At 44.7% G+C, this 27,420-nt stretch overlaps 1 protein-coding gene across 1 annotated transcript in view; it reads left to right on the top strand.

Annotated features, from left to right (window-relative positions):
- DHX30 (DExH-box helicase 30) overlaps nucleotides 1-19,739 on the top strand; it is a 46,852-nt gene extending 27,113 nt beyond the window's left edge. Inside the window, exons 9-19 of the mRNA XM_073632498.1 lie at nucleotides 3,452-3,527; nucleotides 4,096-4,200; nucleotides 6,587-6,762; nucleotides 8,460-8,666; nucleotides 8,748-8,829; nucleotides 11,525-11,718; nucleotides 12,737-12,896; nucleotides 15,023-15,180; nucleotides 15,257-15,357; nucleotides 16,366-16,505; nucleotides 19,173-19,739. Of these exons, the coding sequence (XP_073488599.1) occupies nucleotides 3,452-3,527; nucleotides 4,096-4,200; nucleotides 6,587-6,762; nucleotides 8,460-8,666; nucleotides 8,748-8,829; nucleotides 11,525-11,718; nucleotides 12,737-12,896; nucleotides 15,023-15,180; nucleotides 15,257-15,357; nucleotides 16,366-16,505; nucleotides 19,173-19,426 (1,653 nt within the window). The 3' untranslated portion in view covers nucleotides 19,427-19,739. The remainder of the gene's footprint in view (nucleotides 1-3,451; nucleotides 3,528-4,095; nucleotides 4,201-6,586; nucleotides 6,763-8,459; nucleotides 8,667-8,747; nucleotides 8,830-11,524; nucleotides 11,719-12,736; nucleotides 12,897-15,022; nucleotides 15,181-15,256; nucleotides 15,358-16,365; nucleotides 16,506-19,172) is intronic.
- Nucleotides 19,740-27,420: the final 7,681 nt, after the last annotated feature.

Raw genomic sequence — 27,420 nt, 5'->3', positions numbered from 1 at the left:
CAGATATGCATAGATGCAGCTCTCCAGCTTGGACCAATGTAAGTATACATATACCATACCTGAGAGGCTGCTGTGGAAGCAGACAGTCTCTGTAGTAGTCGCTGCTACTACAGTGATTTATTGTGATCTTCCAGGTCCTGTGCTGAGCAGCTGCCCTTCTGCATAGTGAACACATCGCTGGGTTTTACTGCATGGCATGGGCACCATTCACAGAACACTTTGTATTTTTATCACGTAATACAAGGTGTTCCCTGATTGGACGAGGTGGAGGGATGGGGGGGGGGGACGGGCTGATGTCATCTCTACCTTGTGTTCATTCCATTACTCTTTCGTCTTATCTGGTTTCAGACAGTGAAACTCCATTTCCTAAAGTAGACACAACATTGTTACCTAATAGGAGACTTGGTTCATTAGAAGTGACGTGGCTCTGGGCCCTTCATCTCACATCTAAGGGCCTGCCAAGTCTGTCATATTTAATAGGGTTGTCCCGATGCCACTTTTTTTTTAACACCGAGTACAAGTACCGATACTTTTCTTCAAGTACTCTCCGATACCGATACTTTTCTTCAAGTACTCTCCGATACTTTTCTTCAAGTACTCTCCGATACCGATACTTTTCTTCAAGTACTCTCCGATACTTTTCTTCAAGTACTCTCCGATACCGATACTTTTTTGTTAATGTCATGTGACAGTGGCACTAATATGCAGCACTGATGATGCGTGGACTGTGTCAGTGGTGTGTGTGTGTGTTTTTTTTTTTTTTTTTTTTTTTATCTTTATTTTTGTACAATTTATTTTTTTAAATTATTTTTTACAATTTTTTTTTTTTTTTTTACAATGCTTTATTTTTTGGGGGGTCGGGGGAGGGCGGGTGGACAGTGTCAGTGTGTTGGATTTTTTTTTTATTATTATTTATTTTTTTTTTTTACAATTTTCTTTTTTATTATTTATAGTAATTCTTCTTTTTTTAATCAGCCCTGTTGGGGGGGCTTTGGTGAGATAGACCCCTGACTTCTCCCCTTTGAGACAGGGAAGGGTACTGAGGACACAGATTTCCCAGTCCCTTTCTCTGCAGCCTCAGCTGCACTGAAGATGAATATACAGGAGACAGAGGCTTCTCTCCATTCATAAACTGAAGCAGAGGAAACACAGATACGACGTCTCAGTTATGTGAATTGACAGTCAGTGATCACTGACACTGTTCATTCGAAAATAGGAATGGGACTTGCCGGCTCCTGCCTTCGCTCTCCATCCTGATAGATCGAGGACAGAGGGGGGCGGAGGAGAATCTGGAGGGGGGGCAGCAGCAGAACGGAGGGGGGACACGGAGGGGGACTGGGGGAGGATATGGGGACGGTCGGGGGTGATCAGAGCGGCGGTAGGGGGAGTTACCAGCACCAATCACCCCTGTATAGATTTCAATAAAGCAGCTGAAAGCTGGGGGGGGGTGGAGAGGAGGATAAGCGGCTGTCAGGCTTTATTGAAATCTATACAGGGAAATAGGTGTTTGTAACTCCTCCCACCTGTTGCACCGATCACCCCCGACTGCCCAGGTATCGGGTGAAGCATTGGAGCATTTGCCCGAGTACAAGTACTCGGGCAAATGCTCGGTATCAGTACTAGTATCGGGACAACCCTAATTTTTAACATTCTATTGTTATTATCGCCAATAATCTATTGCCTTGGGGTGCTCAGCAGTGGGGATTCTGGTGCTGAAGATGGAGCATTACTTACCTTGACCCTCTAATCTTAAAGGGTATTGGAAGTCAAACTTTTTTCGGATTTCAGTTCTGAGTATGCAAAAGTAATCGTTGAAAACACCTGTTTTATCTTTTAATTGTTTTCCTGTCTGGGTCATGTTAGTTGAGATTTCCTCTCACTTCCTGTCTCGGGGGATACAACAGGAAGTGAGAAGAAAATCTTCTAAAGTGAGTAATCTCCTCCTCCTTAGACAGCTGTCACCAGAACAGTTCTCAGTTTTTGTCATGGTGACCAGGAAAAATAGAGGGGTGGGGTGAAGCTTTTGTCAGCCCATTGCCAGGTGTGAGCAATCCCTATTGCCCGAAGACCCGGACATGCAGTGCTGGGCAGCTGATTTAGTTTTAACCATTTGCCGACCACGCGGTAGCTGAATGAGGGCAAGTTCTGGCAAGGCATCTATTGATATCCTTCTAGAATACCGCCCCCGGGGCTTTGTCCTTCAAGCACAGCTGATCACAGATTTAGCTAAAGGGCCAATCGCAGCGGTCCTTTACCATGTGATCAGCCAATCACAGCTGATCACATTGTAAACAGACTTGCCGGTTATTGGCAGTCCTTTCCTCAAGTGGCTGTCACAGCTTGAGGAGAGCCAGTTACTGGCAATTCTGACGGGCACATTTACACTGATCATCAGCGCCGCCCCATCAGTGTCTCCTCATCAGTGCCACGTATCGGTGCCCATCAGCGTCTTTTCCTCAGTGCTGTGTATTGGTGCTCATCAGTGCAGCCCATCAGTGCCGTGTATTTGTGCCCATCAATGCAGCCTATCGGTGCCACCTCATCAGTGCAGAAGAAGAAAAATGACTCATTTGCAACATTTTCTAACCGAAATTAAGAAAATTTTTTTTTTTTTTTAACAAAAAAATAAACCCAAGGGTGATTAAATACCACCATAAAAAAGTCATATGAGCACAGTGTAGCCTGACCGCGCAATTGTCATTCAAAGTGTGACGGCGCTGAGAACTGGCCTGGGCAGGAAGGGGGGAAGTGTCCGGTATTGAAGTGGTTAAGGGCTCCCCCTTCTTCAGGGCTTGGTGCTGTTGAACAAACTGTGTACTGGACTGATGAAGATGGAGGACACCTAAAGGATTAGTATAATTGCTCCAGATGCCAGTTAAGCCATCCTCAGGATCAGTCCATAGTTCGACAGTACCAGGACCTGAGGAAGGAGAACACTTCCCCTAAAACATGTTGGCTTTTTATGATATGAATTTGAATATCAGGACGTTATAAATTCTGCTTTTGGCGCAGCACCCAAGTCCTTACTCGAACAATGAGCTCACCTTTTGGCCACCACACCCGGGAGAGCTGCCTAAGGAGAATCGTTCTCTCTGCCTTAGGAGGTGTCGGGGGGGTGGGGACAGACTATTGACCCATTATCCCAGGAAAGGTGCATGTGGGCCAATGGGCTTTGGAGGTGTCGGGTGTGGGGACAGACTATTGACCCATCATCCCAGGAAAGGTGCATGTGGGCCAATGGGCTTTGGAGGTGTCGGGTGTGGGGACAGACTATTGACCCATCATCCCAGAAAAGGTGCATGTGGGCCAATGGGCTTAGGTGGGGACAGACTATTGACCCATCATCCCAGGAAAGGTGCATGTGGGCCAATAGGCTTAGGGAGTGGCAGGGGTGAATTTGTTTCTTTATTGGTGCTGTAACCTCACCCTTCCTCCTCCTTCTCTCTTTCAGACCAATGGCGAATGCCTTCCTGATCTGGATTTGATTAGCAGAGTCATTTGTCACATCGACCAGCATGGAGAGCCCGGTAAGAGCCACGGCTGCCCCATATGGGAAGTGGGGGGGAGGTGTGCTGGATACATCTTTCTGTATTTTGGTGAAGTAGCATGCCGAAGGTACAACAATGGTTAAATGGTTGTCACAGGAGCAGGGGTCCCCATAGTCAGAAACCATGAAATCGGGTCGACACAGAAGTACAGTTAAATCTCACTTGTTTAATAAAAAAAGTAAAAAGAACAAACATAGTCAAAACATAGCCAGAGTTCAGTAACTGGAATGGATAATCAGCCAAGCCAGAAGTCAGGGATCAATGTAGTGGAACAGCAAGCAGGATCTCGGCAAAGCAAGTCTTGAACAGGATCGCAGGAGAATGTCTCTGTGATGTTGACCAAGTAGGAAGTAGGAGGAAATCCACTGTTGAAATGTGGTCACTGAACCAGGTTTCTCCATTGGAATTTATCCCTTACCCTTGTTCTGGTGACAACCATACAGTTTTGGCTTTCCCCTCTTCTCTGGTCACCAGGACACATAGAGAAGGTGGAGAGTCCCCTATATATTCAGAGATCACCAGTATTGTTATTGTCATTGTCTTGCAGGCAGCATTCTGTGCTTCCTCCCCGGCTGGCAGGAGATCCGAGGAGTCCAGGAGATGCTGCAGGAAGCGCTGTCCTGCCAGGATGGGCAACATCTCATCTTACCAGGTGGGTGGAGACATTCGGAACAGCCTGCGGCACTGGAAAGGTGACCCGTACCAATGGTGTATATGGGGGGCATTGTCCTCAAATTGATGTGTGGGGGAGAAGCTTAGGAAGCCATGCCTTTTTTCATGGAATACTAAGCTCCACCCCTACTTAGAGGTCAGTGGTTGTCTATTAGAGAGAACTGCTGGGAGGGTCACCTGGATATCACATGGGGGTGATTGGGTGATGGTTCTGGGCACGGAAATCTGATATTGGGTGGTATGAAATGCAGAATCAACATGGGAAGGATTCTGTATGCCGAGGACATAGACCTACAGTAGTACACTCCATGTATGTACAGTGGGGGAAAATAACGATCGTCTCCCCTGCAGATTGTGTAGGTTTGCCCACTTACAAAGAAATGAAGGGTCTATAATTTTTTATCATAGGTGTATTTTATATGGTAGAGGCAGAATATCAACCAACAGTCCAGAAAAAACATGATACAAATGTTATAAATGGAGTTGCAGTTCAGTGAGTAAAATAAATATTTGATCCCCAAACAAAACATGACTTAGTAGTTGGTGGAGAAACCCTTGTTGGTGATCACAGAGGTCAGACATTTCTTGTAGGTGGTGATCAGGTTTGCACACATCTCAGGAGGGATTTTGCTCCACTCTTCTTTACAGATCTTCTCTAAATCCTGAAGGTTTCTTTGCTGTCTTTTGGCGACTTGAAGTTTCAGCTCCCTCCATAAATTTTCTATAGGATTAAGGTCTGAAGACTTACTAGGCCAATCCATGACCTTAATGTGCTTCTTCTTGAGCTACTCCTTTGTTGCCCTGGTGGTATGTTTTGGGTCATTTTCATGCTGGAAGACCCATCTGCGACCCATCTTCAGCATTCTGCCTGAGGGAAGAAGGTTCTCATCCAAGATTTTACAATACATGGCCCCGTCCATTGGCCCCTCAATGCGGCAAAGTCGGCCTGTACATTTATCAGAGAAACAGCCCCAAAGCACCATGTTTCCACCTCCGTGTGTGACTGTAGGGATGGTGTTCTTAGGGTCATAGTCAGCATTTTTCTTCCTGCAAGCATTGCGAGTCCCCCTCCTCAAGAAGGCACATGCACAGTCATGCCGATGAACATCTAAATGATTTAGAGAAGGATTTGGAGAAAGTTCTGTGGTCAGATAAGACCAAAATTGAGCTCTTTAGCATTAACTCGACTCGCCGTGTTTGGAGGCAGAAAAATGCTGACTATGACCCTAAGAACACCATCCCTACAGTCAAGCAGGAAGGAGGAAACACGATGCTTTGGGGCAGTTTCTCTGATAAAGGTACAGGCCAACTTTGCCGCATTGAGGGGCCAATGGATGGGGCCATGTATTGTAAGATCTTGGAGGAGAACCTTCTTCCCTCAGCCAAAACACTGAAGATGGGTCGTAGATGGGTCTTCCAGCATGACAGGGACCCAAAACATACCGCCAAGGCAACAGAGGAGTGGCTCCAGAAGAAGCACATTAAGGTCATGGAGTGGCCTAGCCAATCCCAGACCTTAATCTTATTGAAAATGTATGGAGGGAGCTGAAACTTCAAGTTGCTAAGAGACAGCAAAGAGACCTTAAGGATTTAGAGAAGATCTGTAAAGAAGAGTGGACCAAAATCCCTCCTGAGATGTGTGCAAACCTGGTCACCACCTACAAGAAACGTCTGACCTCTGTGATCACCAACAAGGGTTTCTCCACCAACTACAAAGTCATGTTTTGCTTGGGGATCAAATATTTATTTTACTCACTGAACTGCAACTCCACTTATAACATTTGTATCATGTGTTTTTTCTGGATTTTTGGTTGATATTCTGTCTCTATCATATAAAATACACCTATGATAAAAATTATAGACCCTTCATTTAATTTGTAAGTGGGCAAAACTTACACAATCTGTAGGGGAGCCAATCATTATTTTTCCCCACTGTGTATATATATGTGTGTATATATATATATATATATATATATATATATATATATATATATATATATATATATATATATATATATATATATATATATATATGCACACAATTTTTACATTTCCTACAAGTCTTCTAACTGATATAATGTAACGCCAAATTCTCTGTGGGCGGCCATTTTGAATAATTATCTGCATTGTCCAATCACAGAGCAGCCTTTAGGGTTAAATGTATAAAATAAGGTCCTCATTCTTTTGATCTGCTCTACAACACTCACATATTTGGGGACATGAGGAGGGAGACTCTGGGTTGTCCTTATTGAGCAGTGAAGGTGTCATGGGTGCCTTGTACCTCCTTTACTGGAGTCACCATACTGAATGGCTCGATGCCCACAGCCCCCCCTCTGATTTTTCTTCCATTCTCCTCCCATTTGTAGTTCATTCCAACATTCCATTGAATGACCAGCAGTCCATCTTTCAGCGCCCCCCTCCCGGAGTGCGGAAAATCGTCTTGGCCACCAACATTGCGGAGACTTCGGTGACTATCGATGACATTGTTCATGTTGTGGATTCTGGAATGCAGAAGGAGCAGCGGTACGACCTCCGGACCAAGGTACCCAACATGCAGACGCAGGAGGGAAATTTTTTTAAAATTGTAAAGTATTAGTTACACCGAAGCACAAAAAAAAAAATTTGAGGCCCCCACATATACGCACGTACAAATGTAAACTCATGAGTTGGGGCGCCTACGCATGAAGACGTTGATTGCGATACACGTTCCATATCGCCGCTCACAAACTGTCTCCTAGATTCAAAGCAAATTTGTCAAGCCCAGGCTTAGAGCAGAGAGCAGTGATGTCAATCACCATGTCTCCATTCTGCCTGTTCAGTGTTCACTGGAGAGGGGTGGGCGCAGCTGGCTTTGTGTGCTGTGAGGCAGCTGGAAGGATCCTGACAATATTGTCGGGCTCCTCCTAGAGCAGCTCTGTGACATCAGCTGACAGCGGGATTTAACCTGCTATAAGTTGACTCTGTATATAGCTCCGAAGAGCAGTATGACCAAAAAAGCTTTGCTCACACTTCTCTTTTATTCTGTAAAGCTGTTTTCAGGCGGACATCCCATACAGCAAACTGTTCTCAAACTTTTTTTAACACGGAGGAACCCTTGAAATGTATTCCAGGTCTCGGGAAACCCCTGATAATACCTTATCTATAGATCACAGTACAGTAATAGTAACGGTACATTGAGGTAGATGCACACACGCCCGCTACTTTCCTTATTCTTCTATCATCAAGGCAGACATACATAAACCTCAGAACTTATAAATAATAAAAGTAATGCAGCGCCACAAAGTATGAATCGTAATACAAAATTATTATTGTGGTTCATATTTTGTGGCGTTTCATTATTAGTAGTTGGTATATAGGACATCCTGGGTTGTTTGCTATGATTTGATAATATTGAAATGACATAAATCATAAAATGAATGGTGGGGGAAGAAATGGACAGTGAAAATTGTTACCCCATGTTGGTGATCAGTGGATGAGAACCCCACCACGCTGGGGTCAGTACAGAGAGTCCCCTTAGACTGGTGGATAAGAACCCCACCACGCTGGGGTCAGTGCAGAGGATCCCTAGATTAGTGATCAGTGGATAAGAGTCCCACTACGCTGGTGTCAGTACAGAGGGTCCCCTTAGATTGGTGGATAAGAACCCCACTATGCTGGGGTCAGGACAGAGGGTCCCCTTAGATTGGTGGATAAGAACCCCACCATGCTGGGGTCAGTGCAGAGGGTCCCCTTAGATTAGTGATCAGTGGATAAGAGCCCCATTGTGCTGAGTTTCAGTGCAGAGGGTCCCCTTAGATTGGTGATCGGTGGGATATTTTATATCCGGATATATGGGAGTTTAGGTCATCAAATAACAAAGTGACTCAATGAAATATAAACTTTTTATTACTTTAATAAAAAATATCACAAGGATAGAAGGACATCCAAACTCCCTTTATATCCACATAGAATGACCATCAAACAGGGTGAACCGTTACCCTTTGTAGTTATAGTATATAGAGGTGTGTGCCTGGAGCTCTGCCCCCTGTAGTGATATATGGACGGTATATAGAGGTGTATGCGTGGAGCTCCGCCCCCCTGTAGTGATATATGGACCGTATATAGAGGTGTGTGCCTGGAGCTCCGCCCCCTGTAGTGATATATGAACAGTATATAGGTGTGTGCCTGGCGCTCCGCCCCCCGTAGTGCTGATATGTATAGGTCTCGTGCTCCACCATGTACTGAATCTCCCTTCTGCAGGTTTCCTGCCTGGAGACCACCTGGGTGTCTAAATCCAACGTCATTCAGAGACGAGGGCGAGCGGGGCGCTGCCAGCCTGGATTCTCCTACCATCTCTTCACCCGTCGGCAGCACCAGGAAATGGCCGACTTCCAGGTGCCGGAGATCCTGCGAACACCTCTGGAGAATCTGGTTCTTCAGGCCAAGATACACACCCCGGAGATGACGGTGAGATGGCACGGCATTATTTGGTTTGTCGTCGTTTCTTCTTGACATTTGTCACTTATGTCTTTTTTTTTTCTTTTTTAGGCAGTGGAATTCCTTTCACAAGCACTGGAATGTCCCGACCAGCCCGCCATCAAAGACGCAGTGCGATTGCTGCAGGAGATCCGTAGGTGTCTTGTCTCTGCTGTCCTGAACCTCTGGGTCTGTCTGTAATGTAGATCAGTCATTGTCTGGAATGGTGCTGAGGAGCCGGTTAGGTCCCGGGGCCCCGCTGTGTGCACTAAGGAATGTGATACAGAGCAAGCGTTGCATCTCTATTTAATAGAGGTGAAATAGACAGCGCCGGGGAACCGCACTCACTGCCTACCAGGGCCCAAGTAGTACACCAACTCTTAAACCCAGAAATATATACAGGGGGAGCTCTGTGGTTTCCTTCTCCTCCCACTGACAATTCTGCAGGTCAAGTCAAACTAAAGTTCCACCATCAAAAATTGTGAGCATGCCGGCTCTTTAGTGCAGAAGAGACATGCACAGTCTCTTCCGCAAGAAAGTGCACCCGCCTGCCGGCTCGCTGTCCTCTCTGTCCTGTAAACTGAACTGCACATGAGCAGGTCAGCCTACACCTCCAGTACGGTCCCTGTGTGCCAGGATTACTGACTCCTGCCCATGCACAGGAGTGACGTCATCCCGTACTGACCAGTAAAGATGGCCGAAGACCGGCACCGGTAAGGGACCAGGACTGTTGAAGGAAAGGTAAGTTTAGCTCTATTTTATCTAAGCTTCCTGTGCCATTACAACGGTGTGGAAATCTGTCAGAAATGGCATGCACAGCACCAACAAGAGAAGTTACTGTAGACCTTTTTAGGTCTATCTGCTTCACCTGTGATAGTTTCTATTTTATAATGTAATAGAATCTTGCAAAAGGGTCTGCATCTGATTAACGCAGGGAATACAGTGGTTTTCCATATAGATGCCTGCCGGGTGCGACTGCCCATCACCTTGTCATCTTTAGCTGCCTGCGCAGTGATTACACGGCATGGGCAAAGACTGCAGAGGGTTACAACTCTTCTCCTCCTTTCTCTGAGCTGAGCCGGGGGATGGGGACAGCAGATCGGAGCATACAGCTCCTGCTCCTCATTCTCTGTGCTGTACTTGTCACATGCACAGAATAGAGAACGGATGGCTTCTAACAATGGGGCTTACACCCCTTTTGTGAATTTAGGAGCAGTATCTGCTCAATGTGCTAATTAGGAAGAGTTGTGCAAGCCTTGCACAACTTTTTCTTAATTTCCCCCACAGAGAGCAATAAAAACTTGACAGGGGCTCCAGCTCTGCTCCACTACATCTGAAATAAAAAGTTTTGTCAGAGGTTTTTTTTCCCTGACTGTTACTAGCTCCTTTTTGTTACTGTCCCCATGCCCGTCTCCCCTCGGCCGGCGCCTCGCGTCTCTCCCCTCGGCCGGCGCCTCGCGTCTCCCTTCTCTCTCCCCTCGCCCGGCGCCTCGCGTCTCCCTTCTCTCTCCCCTCGGCCGGCACCTCGCGTCTCCCTTCTCTCTCCCCTCGGCCGCCGTCTCCCTTCTCTCTCCCCTCGGCCGCCGTCTCCCTTCTCTCTCCCCTCGGCCGCCGTCTCCCTTCTCTCTCCCCTCGGCCGCCGTCTCCCTTCTCTCTCCCCTCGGCCGCCGTCTCCCTTCTCTCTCCCCTCGGCCGCCGTCTCCCTTCTCTCTCCCCTCGGCCGCCGTCTCCCTTCTCTCTCCCCTCGGCCGCCGTCTCCCTTCTCTCTCCCCTCGGCCGCCGCCTCGCGTCTCTCTCCCCTCGGCCGCCGCCTCGCGTCTCTCTTCCCTCGGCCGCCGCCTCGCGTCTCTCTCCCCTCGGCCGCCGCCTCGCGCCTCTCTCCCCTCGGCCGCCGCCTCGCGCCTCTCTCCCCTCGGCCGCCGCCTCGCGCCTCTCTCCCCTCGGCCGCCGCCTCGCGCCTCTCTCCCCTCGGCCGCCGCCTCGCGCCTCTCTCCTCCCGGCCGCCGCCTCGCGCCTCTCTCCCCTCGGCCGCCGCCTCGCGCCTCTCTCCCCTCGGCCGCCGCCTCGCGCCTCTCTCCCCCCGGCCGCCGCCTCGCGCCTCTCTCCACTCGGCCGCCGCCTCGCGCCTCTCTCCACTCGGCCGCCGCCTCCTCGGTTGCTGTCTTCTGCCTCCCGTCTCGCCTCGGTTGCTGTCTTCTTCCTCCCTCCTCCCTCCTCCCCTCAGTTGTTGCCTCCCCTCGGGCACCGTCTCCCCTCGGTCGTTGTCTCCCATTTCCCCTCGGTCACTGTTTCACATCTGTCAGCCTCCTTATTTAATCATTTTTGCAGCCAGTGTGTGGCGGCACAGTGGTGTAGTGGGTAGCACTCTCGCCTAGCAGTAAAAAGGGTCGCTGGTTAGAATCCCAACCACAACACTACCTGCCTGGAGTTTGCATGTTCTCCCTGTGCCTGCGTGGGTTTCCTCCGGGTACTCCGGTTTCCTCCCACACTCCAAAGACATGCTGGGAGGTTAATTGGCTTCTGTCCAAAATTGGCCCTAGTATACTAATGTGAGTTGGGGATCTTGGATTGTGGGCTCCTTGAGGGTAGGAACCGATGTGAGTGTGTGATGTACGTGTGGAGCGTTGGGTAAATTGACGGCGCTATATGGGTACCTTAAATACATAATGATATAATAGATGAGCATTTTAATGAGACACAATGTACAGGAATAGGGACAATTGTAGACACTCAGGTTGAACTGGACTGGTGTCTTTATGCAACCTTTCTAACTATGTAACTATGTTTTAGGTAGCTGTGACATATTATACGCGGAGCTTTCTCCTAATCCCCCGCCACCTGTATTCCAGGGGTGCTGGATGACCAGGAGGACCTGACATCACTGGGCCAGCATGTGGCCAATATCTCCACCGACCCCAGCCTGGCCAAGGCGATCGTCCTATCCGCCATATTCCGCTGTCTGCAGCCCCTTCTGACCATTGTGGCCTGTCTGACCAGAGACCCGTTCCTGGGAGGAATTCTCAACCGAGCCGAGGTCAACAAGGTGAGCGCTGGAGTCTTTCAATTCGTTTCTTTCACACAGATGGGGTTATTCTATACAGATAAGAGAAGGAGAACGGGCACTAAACAAGAGAAGGACCTGTAGAGGTTGTGGAGAGGGCGGAACGTGTCCACATTCCACCATCTGAATGAAGAGGTCACATTGAAAAAAACCAGGGGAGCAGTTTTAAACTTGGAGGGCTGAGAATGGCAAAATCCCATCATGTGATGCACTATAGAATATGTGGGAGCTATAAAAGGAGTCACAGAGAAAAACAACTGAAGGCATTATAAACTTTCAAATGTTTTTGTTGTTATACTGTAGCTCGGTAGTAGTTTAGTTCTGTTCCCTGTGTGGTTTGTCTTAACTTGTAATATTCGGCTCACATGTTGTGGCTGCAGCTTGTAGTGTCATGGCCGATTGATTCTCCTACGTCCATGTATTCATTCACCTAGCTTGTCTTCATTTACTAAGGGGAGGGGTAACTTCATGCTGCATCCAATCCATGCTTTACCACTTCACAAATGTGGGCGTGCTGATGAAGGACTGTGCAGTGATCTGTGTGTGTCTGTGTCAGATCTAATAACTGTGTAGGTCTCACCCGCAGAGCACTAGACTGAGAGCCCCAGGGATTATGGGATATATAGTTTCTTCACAGGAAGTGTCAGTTCTCAGACTACAGAGATCATGCAGTTCCATGCCTCATGTTTGAACAAAGATAGAAATTGCTGACACAGAAAGTTGAAGAATTACTCTACTGTAGGCTGTGTGTACAGGGCAACACATGACGCCATGAAACTACAGAATCAATGTACATCTTATGCAGTAGGTGCGAATAGGAAGGTTTATAAGGCCTTTAATTATAATGTGTCAGGAATAGTAGCTGGTACGACTCTCTTTGCAAGAACTTCTTTATTCTAACTAAGACATTTCCACAAAATGTAAGAGATATGAACGGTCTTTAAAAGGCTGGAACTTGGAAGGTGAGTGGACAGTCTGTGATTGGTTCTTTATGTTGCAGGTGAAGGCGAGATTTAGTGGGGAGCTGTGCAGTGATCACTTGGCGTTTGTGCAGATTCTCCGGGCCTGGAAAGAGGTTCTCGGTCTCAGAAGTGATTTCGACAGAAAAGATTTTCTAAAGGACAACGTCCTCTCGAGTTCCTCGCTGCGCTACATCCAAGGTGAGTGCTAGATTGCATGTCTATAAATCTTCTCGGCGATCATGCTGCAAAGATTTGGTGATATATTTGAACGATCAATCTTCAATTTTATTTTTTATAACTGTAGAGAAAAAGGATTTAAAGAGTAGCTAGGACTCTCTAAAAAAAAAAAAAAAAAAAAAAAAGCCGACTTTGGCAGTCAGTGGGAAGAATGGTCCTTACATTGGTGATCAGTGAGAAGAATGTTCCTTACATTGGTGATCAGTGAGAAGAATGTTCCTTACATTGGTGATCAGTGGGAAGAATGTTCCTTACATTGGTGATCAGTGAGAAGAATGTTCCTTACATTGGTGATCAGTGAGAAGAATGTTCCTTACATTGGTGATCAGTGGGAAGAATGTTCCTTACATTGGTGATCAGTGGGAAGAATGTTCCTTACATTGGTGATCAGTGAGAAGAATGTTCCTTACATTGGTGATCAGTGAGAAGAATGTTCCTTACATTGGTGATCAGTGAGAAGAATGTCCCTTACATTGGTGATCAGTGAGAAGAATGTTCCTTACATTGGTGATCAGTGAGAAGAATGTTCCTTACATTGGTGATCAGTGAGAAGAATGCTCCTTACATTGGTGATCAGTGAGAAGAATGTTCCTTACATTGGTGATCAGTGAGAAGAATGTTCCTTACATTGGTGATCAGTGAGAAGAATGTTCCTTACATTGGTGATCAGTGGGAAGAATGCTCCTTACATTGGTGATCAGTGGGAAGAATGCTCCTTACATTGGTGATCAGTGAGAAGAATGTTCCTTACATTGGTGATCAGTGAGAAGAATGTCACTTACATTGGTGATCAGTGAGAAGAATGTTCCTTACATTGGTGATCAGTGAGAAGAATGTCCCTTACATTGGTGATCAGTGAGAAGAATGTCCCTTACATTGGTGATCAGTGAGAAGAATGTCCCTTACATTGGTGATCAGTGAGAAGAATGTTCCTTACATTGGTGATCAGTGAGAAGAATGTCCCTTACATTGGTGATCAGTGAGAAGAATGTCCCTTACATTGGTGATCAGTGAGAAGAATGTTCCTTACATTGGTGATCAGTGAGAAGAATGTTCCTTACATTGGTGATCAGTGGGAAGAATGTTCCTTACATTGGTGATCAGTGGGAAGAATGTTCCTTACATTGGTGATCAGTGAGAAGAATGTTCCTTACATTGGTGATCAGTGAGAAGAATGTTCCTTACATTGGTGATCAGTGAGAAGAATGCTCCTTACATTGGTGATCAGTGAGAAGAATGTTCCTTACATTGGTGATCAGTGAGAAGAATGCTCCTTACATTGATGATCAGTGAGAAGAATGTTCCTTACATTGGTGATCAGTGAGAAGAATGTTCCTTACATTGGTGATCAGTGGGAAGAATGCTCCTTACATTGGTGATCAGTGAGAAGAATGTCCCTTACATCGGTGATCAGTGAGAAGAATGCTCCTTACATTGATGATCAGTGAGAAGAATGTTCCTTACATTGGTGATCAGTGAGAAGAATGTTCCTTACATTGGTGATCAGTGAGAAGAATGTTCCTTACATTGGTGATCAGTGAGAAGAATGCTCCTTACATTGGTGGTCACAGGAAAAAATACCTCCCCTTATAGTAGAAAATCATTGGTCTCAGTGATTACTTGCCTGAGAGGCAGAATTGCTCATTGCATAGGGAACCCCTGACAACCTCTGGAGGAACCCTTTGTTGAGAGGCTGTCATTATTTAGGTATAGTTTCTTGGAGTCTGATTCTTCATTTTAATAGTCAGGGATCAACTGAAGTCTACCTTGGGCTGACTTGTTACCTTTCTGATGTCTCCTGCCATCTAAGTGTGCATACCAGTATGAAAAGTTAAGTTCTTCCAGGTGCTGTGAGAACCCGTGTAAAGTTAGACAGTTGACTTTTGTGGCTGTAAGACTCCATGTGGTCTCTGACTCTCAAGCTGCTAAGTTGTCCTCAAAAGTCAGTAAAGCTAAATAACTTGCAAATTGTTAATTCCTGATTGTTTGTAGTACTGTAAGGCTGAATGTTGCAGCATAATATAATGTGCACAGGGTTTGTTGGATTCCTTTTCATGTTTGCGTGTTTTTGGTCCCCCCCCCCCCAGGTCTTGTCTCACAGTTCTCCTCCAACGCTCATGATGCACACCTCGTGTCCAATCCAAGTGAATGTGTGAACAACCGTGCTCTATGCAACCAGTTTAGCAATGAGCATGAACTTGTGAAAGGGGTGTTGCTGGCCGGCTTATACCCCAATCTCATCCAGGTAACAGCCGGGGAAGTTGGAGACATGCTGGGATTGGCTATTTTGCAATGAATGACATGGTGCTCTCTCCCCTTAGGTCAGGCGTGGGCAAGTTATCCGTGGAAAGTTTCGGCCTAACAGCCTCTCATACAAGACGAAGGGTGGGCCTGTACTCCTCCACAAGAGCACCGTTAATAGGTGAGTTCGGGGGATGGAAAAGGGAAGTTGATGTCTATCAGATGGAAAATGTGCGCTTGTTGCTGATTGGTTAGAACATTGTTCTCTTTGCTGATTGGTGGGAACAGTCCCCCAACCCAGACAGGCTCTCCTGGTTATGCATCCTCAGAGCCGCTCAACTTTCTTTGACTGCTGTCAAAAACTTGAATAGAATGGAGTCCTAATACATACTAGACTGGAACGTTCCTGATTTCTGAGCGCTGCGACTTCTGAGAAAAGCCAAGCGGTGTCCAATCTGTGGTATGGTTCTTGAGCTAGTGTGGTTGACCGTGTAGTCTAGCCTGTCTTCCCAATTGGCTGTTTTGAACAAGAAAAACCGTAGTACTCCCGTAATGCAGTAGGAGCTTCCTCCATACCGGCTGAATTTAGGTTGTTTAGTATGATGTCATGAAGGGGGAAAGTGTCTTCTAAACCATGAAGCCTCTACTGAAAAACAAAAGTATATTTATCCTCCGTAATGTAATTTCATGAAGCGATTGCCCATTTCTTCAATGCCAAAGCACTTGATTTAGGATATTGGTCACATGTTCCTTGAGGAAGGGGAGTGACACAGGCTGGTTGGTTGACCATGCCTCCTAAAGTTCTCGGGTCTCCTCACCAGCCACAGCCATTACGATGGGGATCCCACCATCTCTGCTGGATCACCAAACAACATCCCACCACCCCTGCTGGTTTATCCACAAGATCACACTTTGGGATTTTGTGGATACCCACAAGGACCCAAAGTGGATGGGAACAGAGCCAGAAATAATGGGATATTAATACTGCTGCAGTCTCCATGACATATATAAGCCCAGGGGAAGACTCGGGACTTGAGACTCCACATTTTCCTGAATGATCACTTTTGGTTGGGCTGGTCTTTTAAGAGTCCATCGTGAGTAAGCTTGGCTAGGACTTGTTTAGGGTTTAGGCTGGAGAGATGTTTGGTGAAGAGATGACCCTGTGTGACATGTTTCTTCCTTTCGGCAGGGACCAGCTGCATTTCCCCTCTCCGTGGCTCACCTATTTCCAGGCAGTGAAGTCTACAGGCACAGTGTTTGTGCGGGACAGCTCCATGGTGCACCCACTGGCGATTCTCCTAATGACAGACAGCTCCATCACCTGTCAAGGTAAGCGCGCCAATCTCCCCACCAGGGCTCATAGTGTGAACTCCTAAACTGACAGTGCTTTCCTAAATCATTTCTAAACTTGGAACAAGCAGAGCCTGTCAAATGTGAGTGAGTATAGGAGGACAGAAACGCTTCTCCACCCACCAATGTCATGCAGGCTTTGATCTCCTATAGCTCGGAGGTGTGGCCTGTCATGATAATCCCTACACAGGAGCTGGAGTTAGACTTTGCTGCCCCATTAGGGATCCCACTGAAGACAATAGAAGAGACTCACCATGGGATATATTCGGAATACCGCTACTTTGAAGTCTAACTGTGGACATATTCAAAGTTCTGTGTGTCGTTATAGTCAACTATTTGACACCCACGCACCCTGGTGAAGTTTTAAGAAGTTCACCGAGGAGTGGGTGATAGTAGTTAGGTAGTTTTGGGTAGTTGGGTTGTGCATAATTCCCATCTATGGTGACATCCCCTGCTGGTCACAAGTACTTTTGGGAGAAATTCCCTTTTTGGGAACTTCTTTGAAAGCCCTCCTACGCCTGAAGATAGCTGCTGCCCAACCTGTGACCCTTTATTTGTTGTGTGGCCCTTTGCAGATCCCAGCAATTAGCAGCGGATACAATTAATTTATAAAGAGACTATAAGGACAGTGAGCTCTAGCAGTCTCATGTTGTATGGCGACAGTTTCTATCTCCCTTTGGGGTGTCTTTAGCCTCCAGCCACCCTGTCGCATGTCTGCAAGGTCCGATTGTCTCCTCCAATATGTCTAAAGTCTCTCAAAGCGTTCGGTCATATACTAAATGTTATGTGTGGCCTTTTGTAGCTGCCAGGAGCCACGGTTGAGACCCTTTACACTAGACATGTGCAATTTATTCAGTTCCGAATTAGTATTTTAATGAATTTTGACAAATTCGTTAATTTGTAATATCCAAATTAACGCAAAACCCGCTTAACAAACTTTTCTGAATATTCGAAAATTTTTGGAAATTTGAGAACTTTTGGAAATTTGAAAGGAAATTGGAAATTTGAAATAATAACTTAAAGGGGTTGTAAAGGTTCGTGTTTTTTCACCTTAATGCATCTTATGCATTAAGGTGAAAAAACACCTGGCAGTCACCGGCCCCCCAGCCCTCCTGTTTTACTTACCTGAGCCCCTTCATTCAGTCGGCGGGGACGCGCTCTCTCTCCATGGGCTCCCAGCTCTTGATTGAATAGATTGATAGCAGCGCAGCCATTGGCTCCTGCTGCTGTCAATCAAATCCAATGACGTGGGGGAGGGGGCCGAGTCTGGCATTCTGTTTCTATAGGGAGTGCGCCCGCAAGGTAACCCCCCTTGGGAGAGCGCTTCTCCTAGGGGGTTATCAGATGTGGGGAGGAGCCACGAGAGCCGCCAGGGGACCCCAGAAGACGAGGTTCAGGGCCACTCTGTGCAAAACGAGCTGCACAGTGGAGGTAAGTATGACATGTTTGTTATTAAAAAAAAAAAAAATAAAAAAAGCCCTTTACCGTCACTTTAACTATTACTAGATATTAAATTATAGGTATTGGAATTTCCTTTCAAATTTTGGCTGTTGGTGAACGTAACGGATACAAGTTTATCCGAAATAACGAATGCCGCCTCTAAACGAATAGAACGTAACAAATTTTATAATAAATTACAATAATAATAAAAAACGTTTTATTTGTTATTCATTTGTTCCGTTCCATTTGTTTTAAATGCGGAATTAGTTATTTTGGATGATTTGTAACTTCGGCTAAATTTGTATTCGTTATGTTCACTAACAGCCAAATTCGAAAGGAAATTCCCTATACTTATAATTTAACAGCTAGTAATAGTTAAGTTGAAAACATTCGGAGATTCTAAAAAAAAAAAATCGGAAATTTGAAAACCTTCGGAAATTCTAAAACATTTGGAATTTTGAAAAAAAAAAATCAAATTAAAAAATCTGAAATAATATCTTAACTGTTACTAGCTATTAAATTATAGGTATTGGAATTTTCTTTTCAAATTTGGCTGTTAGTGAACGTAACAAATACGAATTTATCCGAAGTTACAAATTATCCGAAAAAAACGAATGCCACATCTAAACGAGTGGAACGTAACAAATTTATAATGATAAATTACAATAATAATAAAACGTTTTTATTTGGTATTAATTTGTTCCGTTCCATTCGTTTAAATGCGGAATTCGCTATTGTGGATGATTCGTAACTTCGGACAAATTTTGTATTCGTTACGTTCACTAACGGCCAAAGTTGAAAAGAAATTCCAATACCTATTATTTAAGAGCTAGTAATAGTTAAGTTTTATTATTAGTTATTTCAGATTTTCGAATTTTATGATTTTTTTCGAACTTACAAATTGCAATCATAACGAACGACTCGAAAAACGAATAAATGAAAACTAGCATTTTTCGCCAGTGCACTTCTACTTTAAGTTGATAAGTACTGATGAAGCCAGTATCGGCATGGAAGTGGAGGGCAGTCCCTTTCCCCCTGTCATTTATGCACAATGCCCCCTGCTGGCAGGTCAGTTTCATACACACTGGGCACCATGTAGGTCCTGATGGGTATGGGAGGGGCACAGGGTTTTCTACATCAAATCCTTTTTTTTTTTTTTTTTTTTTGTATAACTGGTTGAGTTTGGACCCTCTGTGTGTCTTCCAGATTACGGGCAGCAGATGGTGGTCTACCTGTCCGATTCGGATCTTTTGAAGCTGGAAAGCGACTCGCGGACAATAGAGTTACTCGGCGCTCTACGGCAGGCCCTGCGCAATATGGTGGAGAGGAACCTGAGTGACCGGCTTTCCCTTCTCCCCGCTGACGAAGAGCACCAATACACGCAGCTTCTGTCCATCGTGGTGGATCTTCTGAACAGCACGGCGTATTGTTTTAGGAATCCTTCAGAGGCAGAGCAGTGATGACGCCGGGAGTTGTCCATCTGTCTGTCTGTCTGTCTATTGTATGGACTTTTCTTTTTGCTTTTCAGTTGCAGAAAAAGAGAGAAACCCAAATGGCTCTGCGTTGTATGCAGGGGAGGGGAGGGGGACTCGTCTGTCATGGAACGTGGCATTGTGTCCCCAATTACAGCAAATTTGTTCTGGTTCCGTTCTTAATATGTTCTGTTGGTGTTTCTAACTAATTGTTGCGTTTCGAGTTCTTAAAATTTCAGAAAATTACTTTTTGTTATTTAAATTTGTGTTTTTCAATGTATAAACTTTGTATTCACTGCAAGAGTCTGCGTCGTCTCATTTTATCAAAGACAATATCTGTTTCTTTAGCATTGTCTATTTTTTTTTTTTTTTCCTGGAAAAACTTTTTGTTGACGTTTGTCCTTGTAATTTTAATTGTTATATCTGTATCGCATTGTAATCAGGCGTGATGCAGGATTGACTGCTGATCTCTATAAAGAGAAAATGTCCTCTAATGCTGGATGAAAGGAAGCCAACAGTAGCTCTATCTGTGCTTCCTCAAGGAAGAGCTAAGTGCAGCGCCCTCTACCCTGTGGCGGGAAAAATACACACAAAAAAAAAAAAAAGCATTCTGTGCTGATGTCACCCAACCATAAGGAGGATGGTGGCTTGGAGGAGGCGCTTAGAAGAAAGGTCCCTGTGCTGAGTAATGTGATTGGTTGGGATTTTTCCACAAAGTCAAAAAGCAGCCAGGTACTAGCAAAATAGACAAACGCCACGCGCCTGGGTCAGCGTGATGACGCCACCGCTTAGCTCCGCCCTTACGCGTATCATTCCAGAGAACGACGTCTTAAGAGGGTTGCCGGAGATTTTATTTTTTGAGTGTATGGATGGTTTTTAATAAAACCATGTTTAGAAGTACTACACTATGAGGGTTGGTTTTCTCTTCCTTCCTCTATGTGTGAGAAGCTGCCTGGAGTAGATGTGATCATTTGGTGGAAGCCGGACATTTATTCAAGTGGGAAGGATCTTAGGGCATCCCCTTTCTGGTGACCAATAAAGCAATATTAGACCTCCCTTCTCATGAGGTCTCGGTCTCTGTTAAAGTGTAAGTAAACCCCCCGCCCCTATCGTTTTTAGCCAAGGAAGCTGCCATCTTTGCCTCTGGTTTAATCTACAACTGCTAAAATTCTGCACATGTGATCAGTTATGACACCAGCCATTGGATGGTTTGACATTTTGGTTGAGAGCACAGTGGGAGTGTTACATTTCCGGCACGTGCCGTAAATGAAACCGTTTTTATGGATGGGTTTTACTTTCGCTTTAAGGGTGTCAATGTGTTGGTGGTTGGAGAACTTTGGGACTTTATTGTGGACTGAGGCTGGGTTCACACTAGTGCGGATTGGATGCGGATTTCCTTGCATCCAATTAGCATGTCAGGAGACTGTGACCGGCTCTCAATGGAGTCGGTTCACACATCTCTGGGGCGGCTGCGGAGCAAATTGCACAGGAGCCCTGTGCATCTTTGGCTCAGTTTCAGGTCCAAATTCGGCCAAAAATTCAGGCCCGATTTGTCTCTGAAACGGAGAACAGGGACACGCCGGACCCCCTGCTGTGAGCAACAGTCCACTTGCCCACTGCCATAAAGGTGAATAGGGATCAGATCATCTCCGATTGCCTCTGTGATCTTGGAGGACCGAAGCGACCTCATGACATCACTTCCGGTATAGGGTGGAAGTAAACAATTTTTTCTTTTTAAGCAAAAGATCACATTTTTTTTTTTTTCTTTTCGACCTTGACTTCAGCCCTGGAAGGATTTGACCCCTTAATGACGAGGCTATTTTTTGCAACTCGGCACTCTGTCGCTTTAATTGACAATTGCGCGGTCGTGCGTCGTTGTACCCAAACAAAATTAACGTCCCTTTTTCCCCCCAGAAATAGAAATAGCTTTCTTTTGGTGGTATTTGTTCACCTCCTGCGTTTTTTTTATTTTTTGCGCTATAAACAAAGAGCGACAATTTTGAAACTTTTTTTTTTAATTAGTTTTTGCTATATATAATAAATATCCAAAAAAAAACCCACATTTATTCATCAGTTTACGCCGATATATTCTTCTACATATTTTTGGTAAAAAAAAAAAAAATTGCAAGAGGCGTATATAGATTGGTTTGCGTAAACGTTATCATGTCTACAAACTATGGGATAGATTTAGGGACTTTTATTTTTGTTGTTTTTACTGGTAATGGTGGCGATCTGCCATTTTTAGTGGGACTGCGACATTGCGGCGGACAAATCTAAACCCAAATGATACTTTTTGCGGACCAGTGACATTACATTGATGAGTGCTAAAAAAAATGCACTGATCAATGTAGAAATTACACTGGCAGGGAAGGGGTTAACACTAGGGGGCAATCAAGGGGTTAACTGTGTTCCCTAGTGTGTGTTCTAACCGTGGGGGGGATGAGCTGCCTGGGACCTGACAGAGATCACTGGGAACAGAAGATCTCACATGTCCCCTGTCAGAATGGGGATCCGCCTTGTTTACAGAGGCAGATCCCCATTCTGCCTCTGTATTAGGCGATCGCGGCCCGTGGGCGGACATCGGGTCCGCCTGACCTGTGGGCACGCACCGCCATGCAATGACGGCGATTTGCGCAGGGGAGCCAACCTGCCGCAGTATAACTGCGGCGGCTGCTCCTTAAGCGGTTAAATTGTTTTGTGGATTAGCGCGCACACACACACACACGTTTTGCATGCAGGTGTTTAGGATATTTGCTTTACCGCTTTCCCTGTCCGGGGTCATAATGTTATGGCTGATCGGTGTATTTTGCAATACATGTTCAATCTGGCCAACTGCGCCAAAGTGATCCCTCTCTGGCCTGTCCCTACTCTATCGTGCAGATTTGCAAACCTCTTCGTTGCTAAAATATCCACTTGCCCACTGCTTTGTTTTTATATATATATAATCACACACACGCTGCAGTTTACAAGAAGTTTACCGGGGGTTATGATTTGCTATCAGCCATAACCCGGGTATTTTTTCTTTTCTTTTCAGCCAGTGTCTTTCTCATAAAAGCAGTCCGAGCGGCTAATTGGATTGCTTTCAGAATCTCATCCCCCCCCCGGGTGGTCCGCAGTGTTCGGAAGGGAGTTCCACATCCTTACCGCTCTAACAGTAAAGAACCCCTTACACAGTTTGAAATTGAACCGCTTTCCCCTTTCAATGTTTATTGAAGTTATTTCCAAAATGGCAATTACAAACCATTTTTGTTTAAAGTGTTTGTTACCCTTAAAAAAAAACAAAAAACATCCTGTTCCCATAAAGCATGAATAACAGCACAGTGCTTGTGCTGTGTAATTTGGCCCCTTCTATCACCAAAAAAAAAAAAACCTTCCTGGTTCTGCCCTCTCCCTGTAAACTGACCACAGTTTATCATGGCTGCTGAGCCCCACTGTGGTCACTTTACGTGCCTCCGTCATCCTCAGCCCTGCTCTCCTGTGTATCCTCCTCCCCCCTCCCTGCCTGTCAGCTCCGTCCACTACCCAACTCTCCCCTCCTGCTGCTGTCATAACTATAAACATACAACCCCCCTCTGTAAAATAACATTATGTGCCCGTGTTATATAAAAAAAAAAAAGCTGATGATTTGTACCTTTTATATTAGAGCGTCTCCCGGCACTCATGTGATTCCTCAGCTCTCTCTCTCCTCCCCTCCGGCTGACGTGGGCGGGAGTTCTCAACCTCACCCGGTGGCTGTCAGCCGGGGAGAGGAGAGAGCCATGGGGTCATGTGAGCGCTGGGAGACGCTCTGATATAAGGTACAAATCAGGAGCTTTCTTATATAACACAGAGGGGATTGTATGTTTATAGTGTAGGGGCTTAACAACCACTTTAATGTTTGCAGTAATTTCTCATAGCTGAGCTTCTCAAACCCGCTATTAGATTTGTTGCCCTTCTTCGGACTCTCTCCCTTTTTATTTATTGTTTAATTATTTTTATTAAAAGGTTTTTCACATAAAAAAAAAAAATACAAACTTAGAAACGTAGCAAACATTCAGCACTACAATTTAACAGCAGCAGTGTACAATGCAGCTCCCAGACCAAATAAAAGGGCACCTTTCCTCCTACTGACACCAATGATGGGGCACTATTCTTCCCACTGACACAAACAATGGGGCACTATTCCTCCCACTGTTAACGATGTGGCATTATTCCTCCCACTGTTAACGATGTGGCATTATTCCTCCCACTGTTAACGATGGGGCACTATTCCTCCCACTGTTAACGATGGGGCACTATTCCTCCCACTGTTAACGATGGGGCACTATTCCTCCCACTGATACCAACAATGGGGCACTATTCCTCCCACTGATACCAACAATGGGGCACTATTCCTCCCGCTGATATCAACAATGGGGCACTATTCCTCCCACTAAAACCAATGATGGGGTATTGCTTACTTTTATAGACAGCTTGGCATTTTCTACTCCCACCAGGCAGTCTGGGACTAAAGCCTGAGGCACTGTAAACTGGCCCTTTGCTTAGAAAGTTTGGAGACCCCTGATCTAGGCCTTGTATGTTATTGGTATGAGCTGTAATATTTGTTAATCAGTAGGCATCTGCCTAGCCTATAGACACAAGTTTATCACTTTATGGTATTGAAAAGGTCTTATGTCTGTTCTCTTCGGGCCTTCTCTATTTAATTTATTCCACTCCACTGCAGATTTACAGGTGCTTGGACAAATTGTTTTCCTCTTTTCCAACCTTTACTTTCAAAACTGCTACCCACCCACCATCATTTTTACTTACAATGGATGCAGTTCAGACTGGTGCAGGAAAAATGGCGCCGGACCCCAGTGTCATTTCCCCCAGTAAATTTTCTGTTGATGCAATGTTATCTCAAATTTTTTTTTTGTAATTTATGTTTATCAATTACAGTTTGAATTAGAGACCAACACTATTCATGCAATCAATATTCTCACTGTACAATTGCAGCCATATACAATGCCTTGAAAAAGTATTCATACCCCTTGAAATTTTCCACATTCTGTCATGTTACAACGAAAAACGTAAATGTATTTTATTGGGATTTTATGTGATAGACCAACACAAAGTGGCACATAATTGTGAAGTGGAAGGAAAATGATAAATGATACAAATAAATATGTGAAAAGTGTGGGGGGCATTTGTTTGGCACCCCCCGGAGTATTTTATAGAACCCCCTTTCTCTGCAATTACAGCTACAAGTCTTTTTGGGGATGTCTCTACCAGCTTTGCACATCTAGAGAGGACATTTCTGCCCATTCTTCTTTGTAAAATATCTCAAGCTCTGTCAGATTGGATGGAGAGCGTCTATGAACAGCAATTTTCAAGTCTTGCCACAGATTCTCAATGTGATTTAGGTCTGGACTGTGACTGGGCCATTCTAACACATGAATATGCTTTGATCTAAACCATTCCATTGTAGCTCTGGCTGTATGTTTAGGGTTGTTATCCTGCTGGAAGGTGAACCTCCGCCCCAGTCTCAAGTCTTTTGCAGACTCTAACAGGTTTTCTTCTAAGATTGACCTGTATTTGTCTCCATCCATCTTCCCATCAACTCTGACCAGCTTCCCTGTCCCTGCTGAAGAAAAGCATCCCCACCACATGATGCTGCCACCACCATGTTTCACGGTGGGGATGGTGGGTTCAGGGTGATGTGCAGTGTTAGTTTTCCCCACACATAGCATTTTGCTTTTAGGCCAAAAAGTTCAATTTTGGTCTCATCTGACCAGATCACCTTCTTCCACATGTTTGCTGTGTCCTCCACATGGCTTCTCACAATCTACAAACAGGACTTCTTATGACTTTCTTTCACCAATGTCTTTCTTCTTGTCACTCTTCCATAAAGGGCAGATTTGTGGAGAACACGACTAATAGTTGTCCTGTGGACAGATTCTCCCACCTGAGCTGTGGATCTCTGCAGTTCCTCCAGAGTTACCATGGACCTCTTGGCTCTTCTCTGATGAATGCTCTCCTTGCCCGGCCGGTCAGTTTAGGTGGACGGCCATGTCTTGGTAGGTTAGCAGTTGTGCCATATTCTTTCCATTTTCCAATGATGGATTGAACAGAGCTCCGTGAGATGTTCAAAGCTTGGGATTTTTTTTTTTTTTTTTTTTTTTTTATAACCTAACCCTGCTTTATACTTCTCCACAATGTTATCCCTGACCTGTCTGGTGTGTTTCTTGGCCTTCATGATGCTGTTTGTTCACTAGAGAGAAGATATTGCCATCTGGACAGTCCATAAACAAGAAGGGGGAGAGGAAGGGGCAGCAGAAACTCCAAAAAGTGTCATTTGGGATCAGATTTGTCCACCGCAATGTCACAGTCACGCTAAAAATCACAGATCGCCACCATTACTAGTAAAAAAAAAAAAGTCCCTAAATCTATCCCATAGTTTGTAGATGCGATAACTTTTGCGCAAACCAATTAATATACGCCTTTTGTGATTTTTTTTTTTTTTTTATCAAACATGTAGAAGAATATATATTTACCTAAACTGATGAATAAATTCGTTTTTATTGGATATGTATTATAACAAAAAGTAAAAAAATAAAAATATTTTCCCCAAAATTGTCGGTCTTTGTTTATATTGATATTGTCTATAAGGAAAAATTGTTTGTACAACTAAACCCTTCTCTAAACCTTCAGTAAGCCTGTCCAAAGTTCATTTCAAATGTTCTGGGAAGATGTTCTGGGAAGATATTTAATTCCTGTATGTATGTGTTTTTTTTTTTTTTAATATATGTGATCATTAGTGATTCAAATGCTATATTAGACTCCAGGTCACAGATACGACCATAATTTTAATATCCACTGACCCATGCGTAATCTGCCATAAGATAGAAATATAAATTTTGATATAGAAAAAATGATGAATTGTGTTTAGATACCCATCATTGTTGTAAAGACATAGAAACTGTGACCGCATCTACATGAAAATACCCATATAACATGTGTTGTCCCAAGACAAATAGGTTTTCATAGGAGATGCAGGAGTCATGCATTTATCCATATAAACATCCATTTTGTGTGATATTATTGAATCAAATTTATACTAAGTGTATTGCATTGTGTACCAGTTGCCGGGGTCTTTGAACAATATAGATATAGTCATAAGCCCCAATATATAGATAGATGCCAATTATGAAAGAGAACATATTTTCTTTTACCAATAGTTTAGAATACATTTTCTGTCCTCAGACACACCTAGTGGCTGAAGATGATATTACCTGGGCTCACCAGGTAAATCATTAGAGTTCTCCAACCAATGGAGAATAAAGCCAAACCTTCTGGGCTGAGCTTATTGTCCCAGATGGTATCAAGGATGTGAGGGCCATAGAGAGGCGATCACAGACCCACACGCCGGATACACCCCCCCTGGACAATCAAGAAGCCTGCTGATATTTGACCACTCCCCATCTTGCTGGACCTTGTGACTGGAACCACTCGATGTACTTCGATGTTGTTGGATATCTTCCCCTTTTAAACTGTTGGTAAGATACAAACCATACAAATATTGTCTTTTTCTCTCAAAATTGTAGGGATTGTATAGTTTATGTGTTGACATTATCATATGCCGCGTGTAGGATAGTTTATCATTTGCCCATATTGATTGTCTAGTCTGTGTATTATTCAAACCGTGTTTGGGGGAATTCAGACAAACTTGTATTACATCATACTAGATTGCTGTGGTCCCGGGGAGAGTATTTATTGCCCCATTCAATTCAGTAAGCTCTGTTGGATTAATATTTCTTTCAAATTGGCAATATCCATCTGACATATCTTGGATTCCTTCCGGCTGGAGAAATTCAGAGGACTGTTTCCCCGAGCGACAAGGGATATTGTGTTCTTGGATTACCACACATATTTTTCTACCAGAACAATTTGGGCACCCCTGAGTTTATTATAAAATATTTAGAGACATTGTTGCATTGCCGTTTTGATAATGTGGGTGTGAAATA

This window comes from Aquarana catesbeiana, linkage group LG05 (genome assembly GCF_042186555.1).
Source record: "Aquarana catesbeiana isolate 2022-GZ linkage group LG05, ASM4218655v1, whole genome shotgun sequence".
Lineage (NCBI taxonomy): Eukaryota > Metazoa > Chordata > Amphibia > Anura > Ranidae > Aquarana > Aquarana catesbeiana.
Note: the sequence above shows the minus strand (reverse complement) of the source record. Positions and strands in the feature narration are given on the sequence as shown.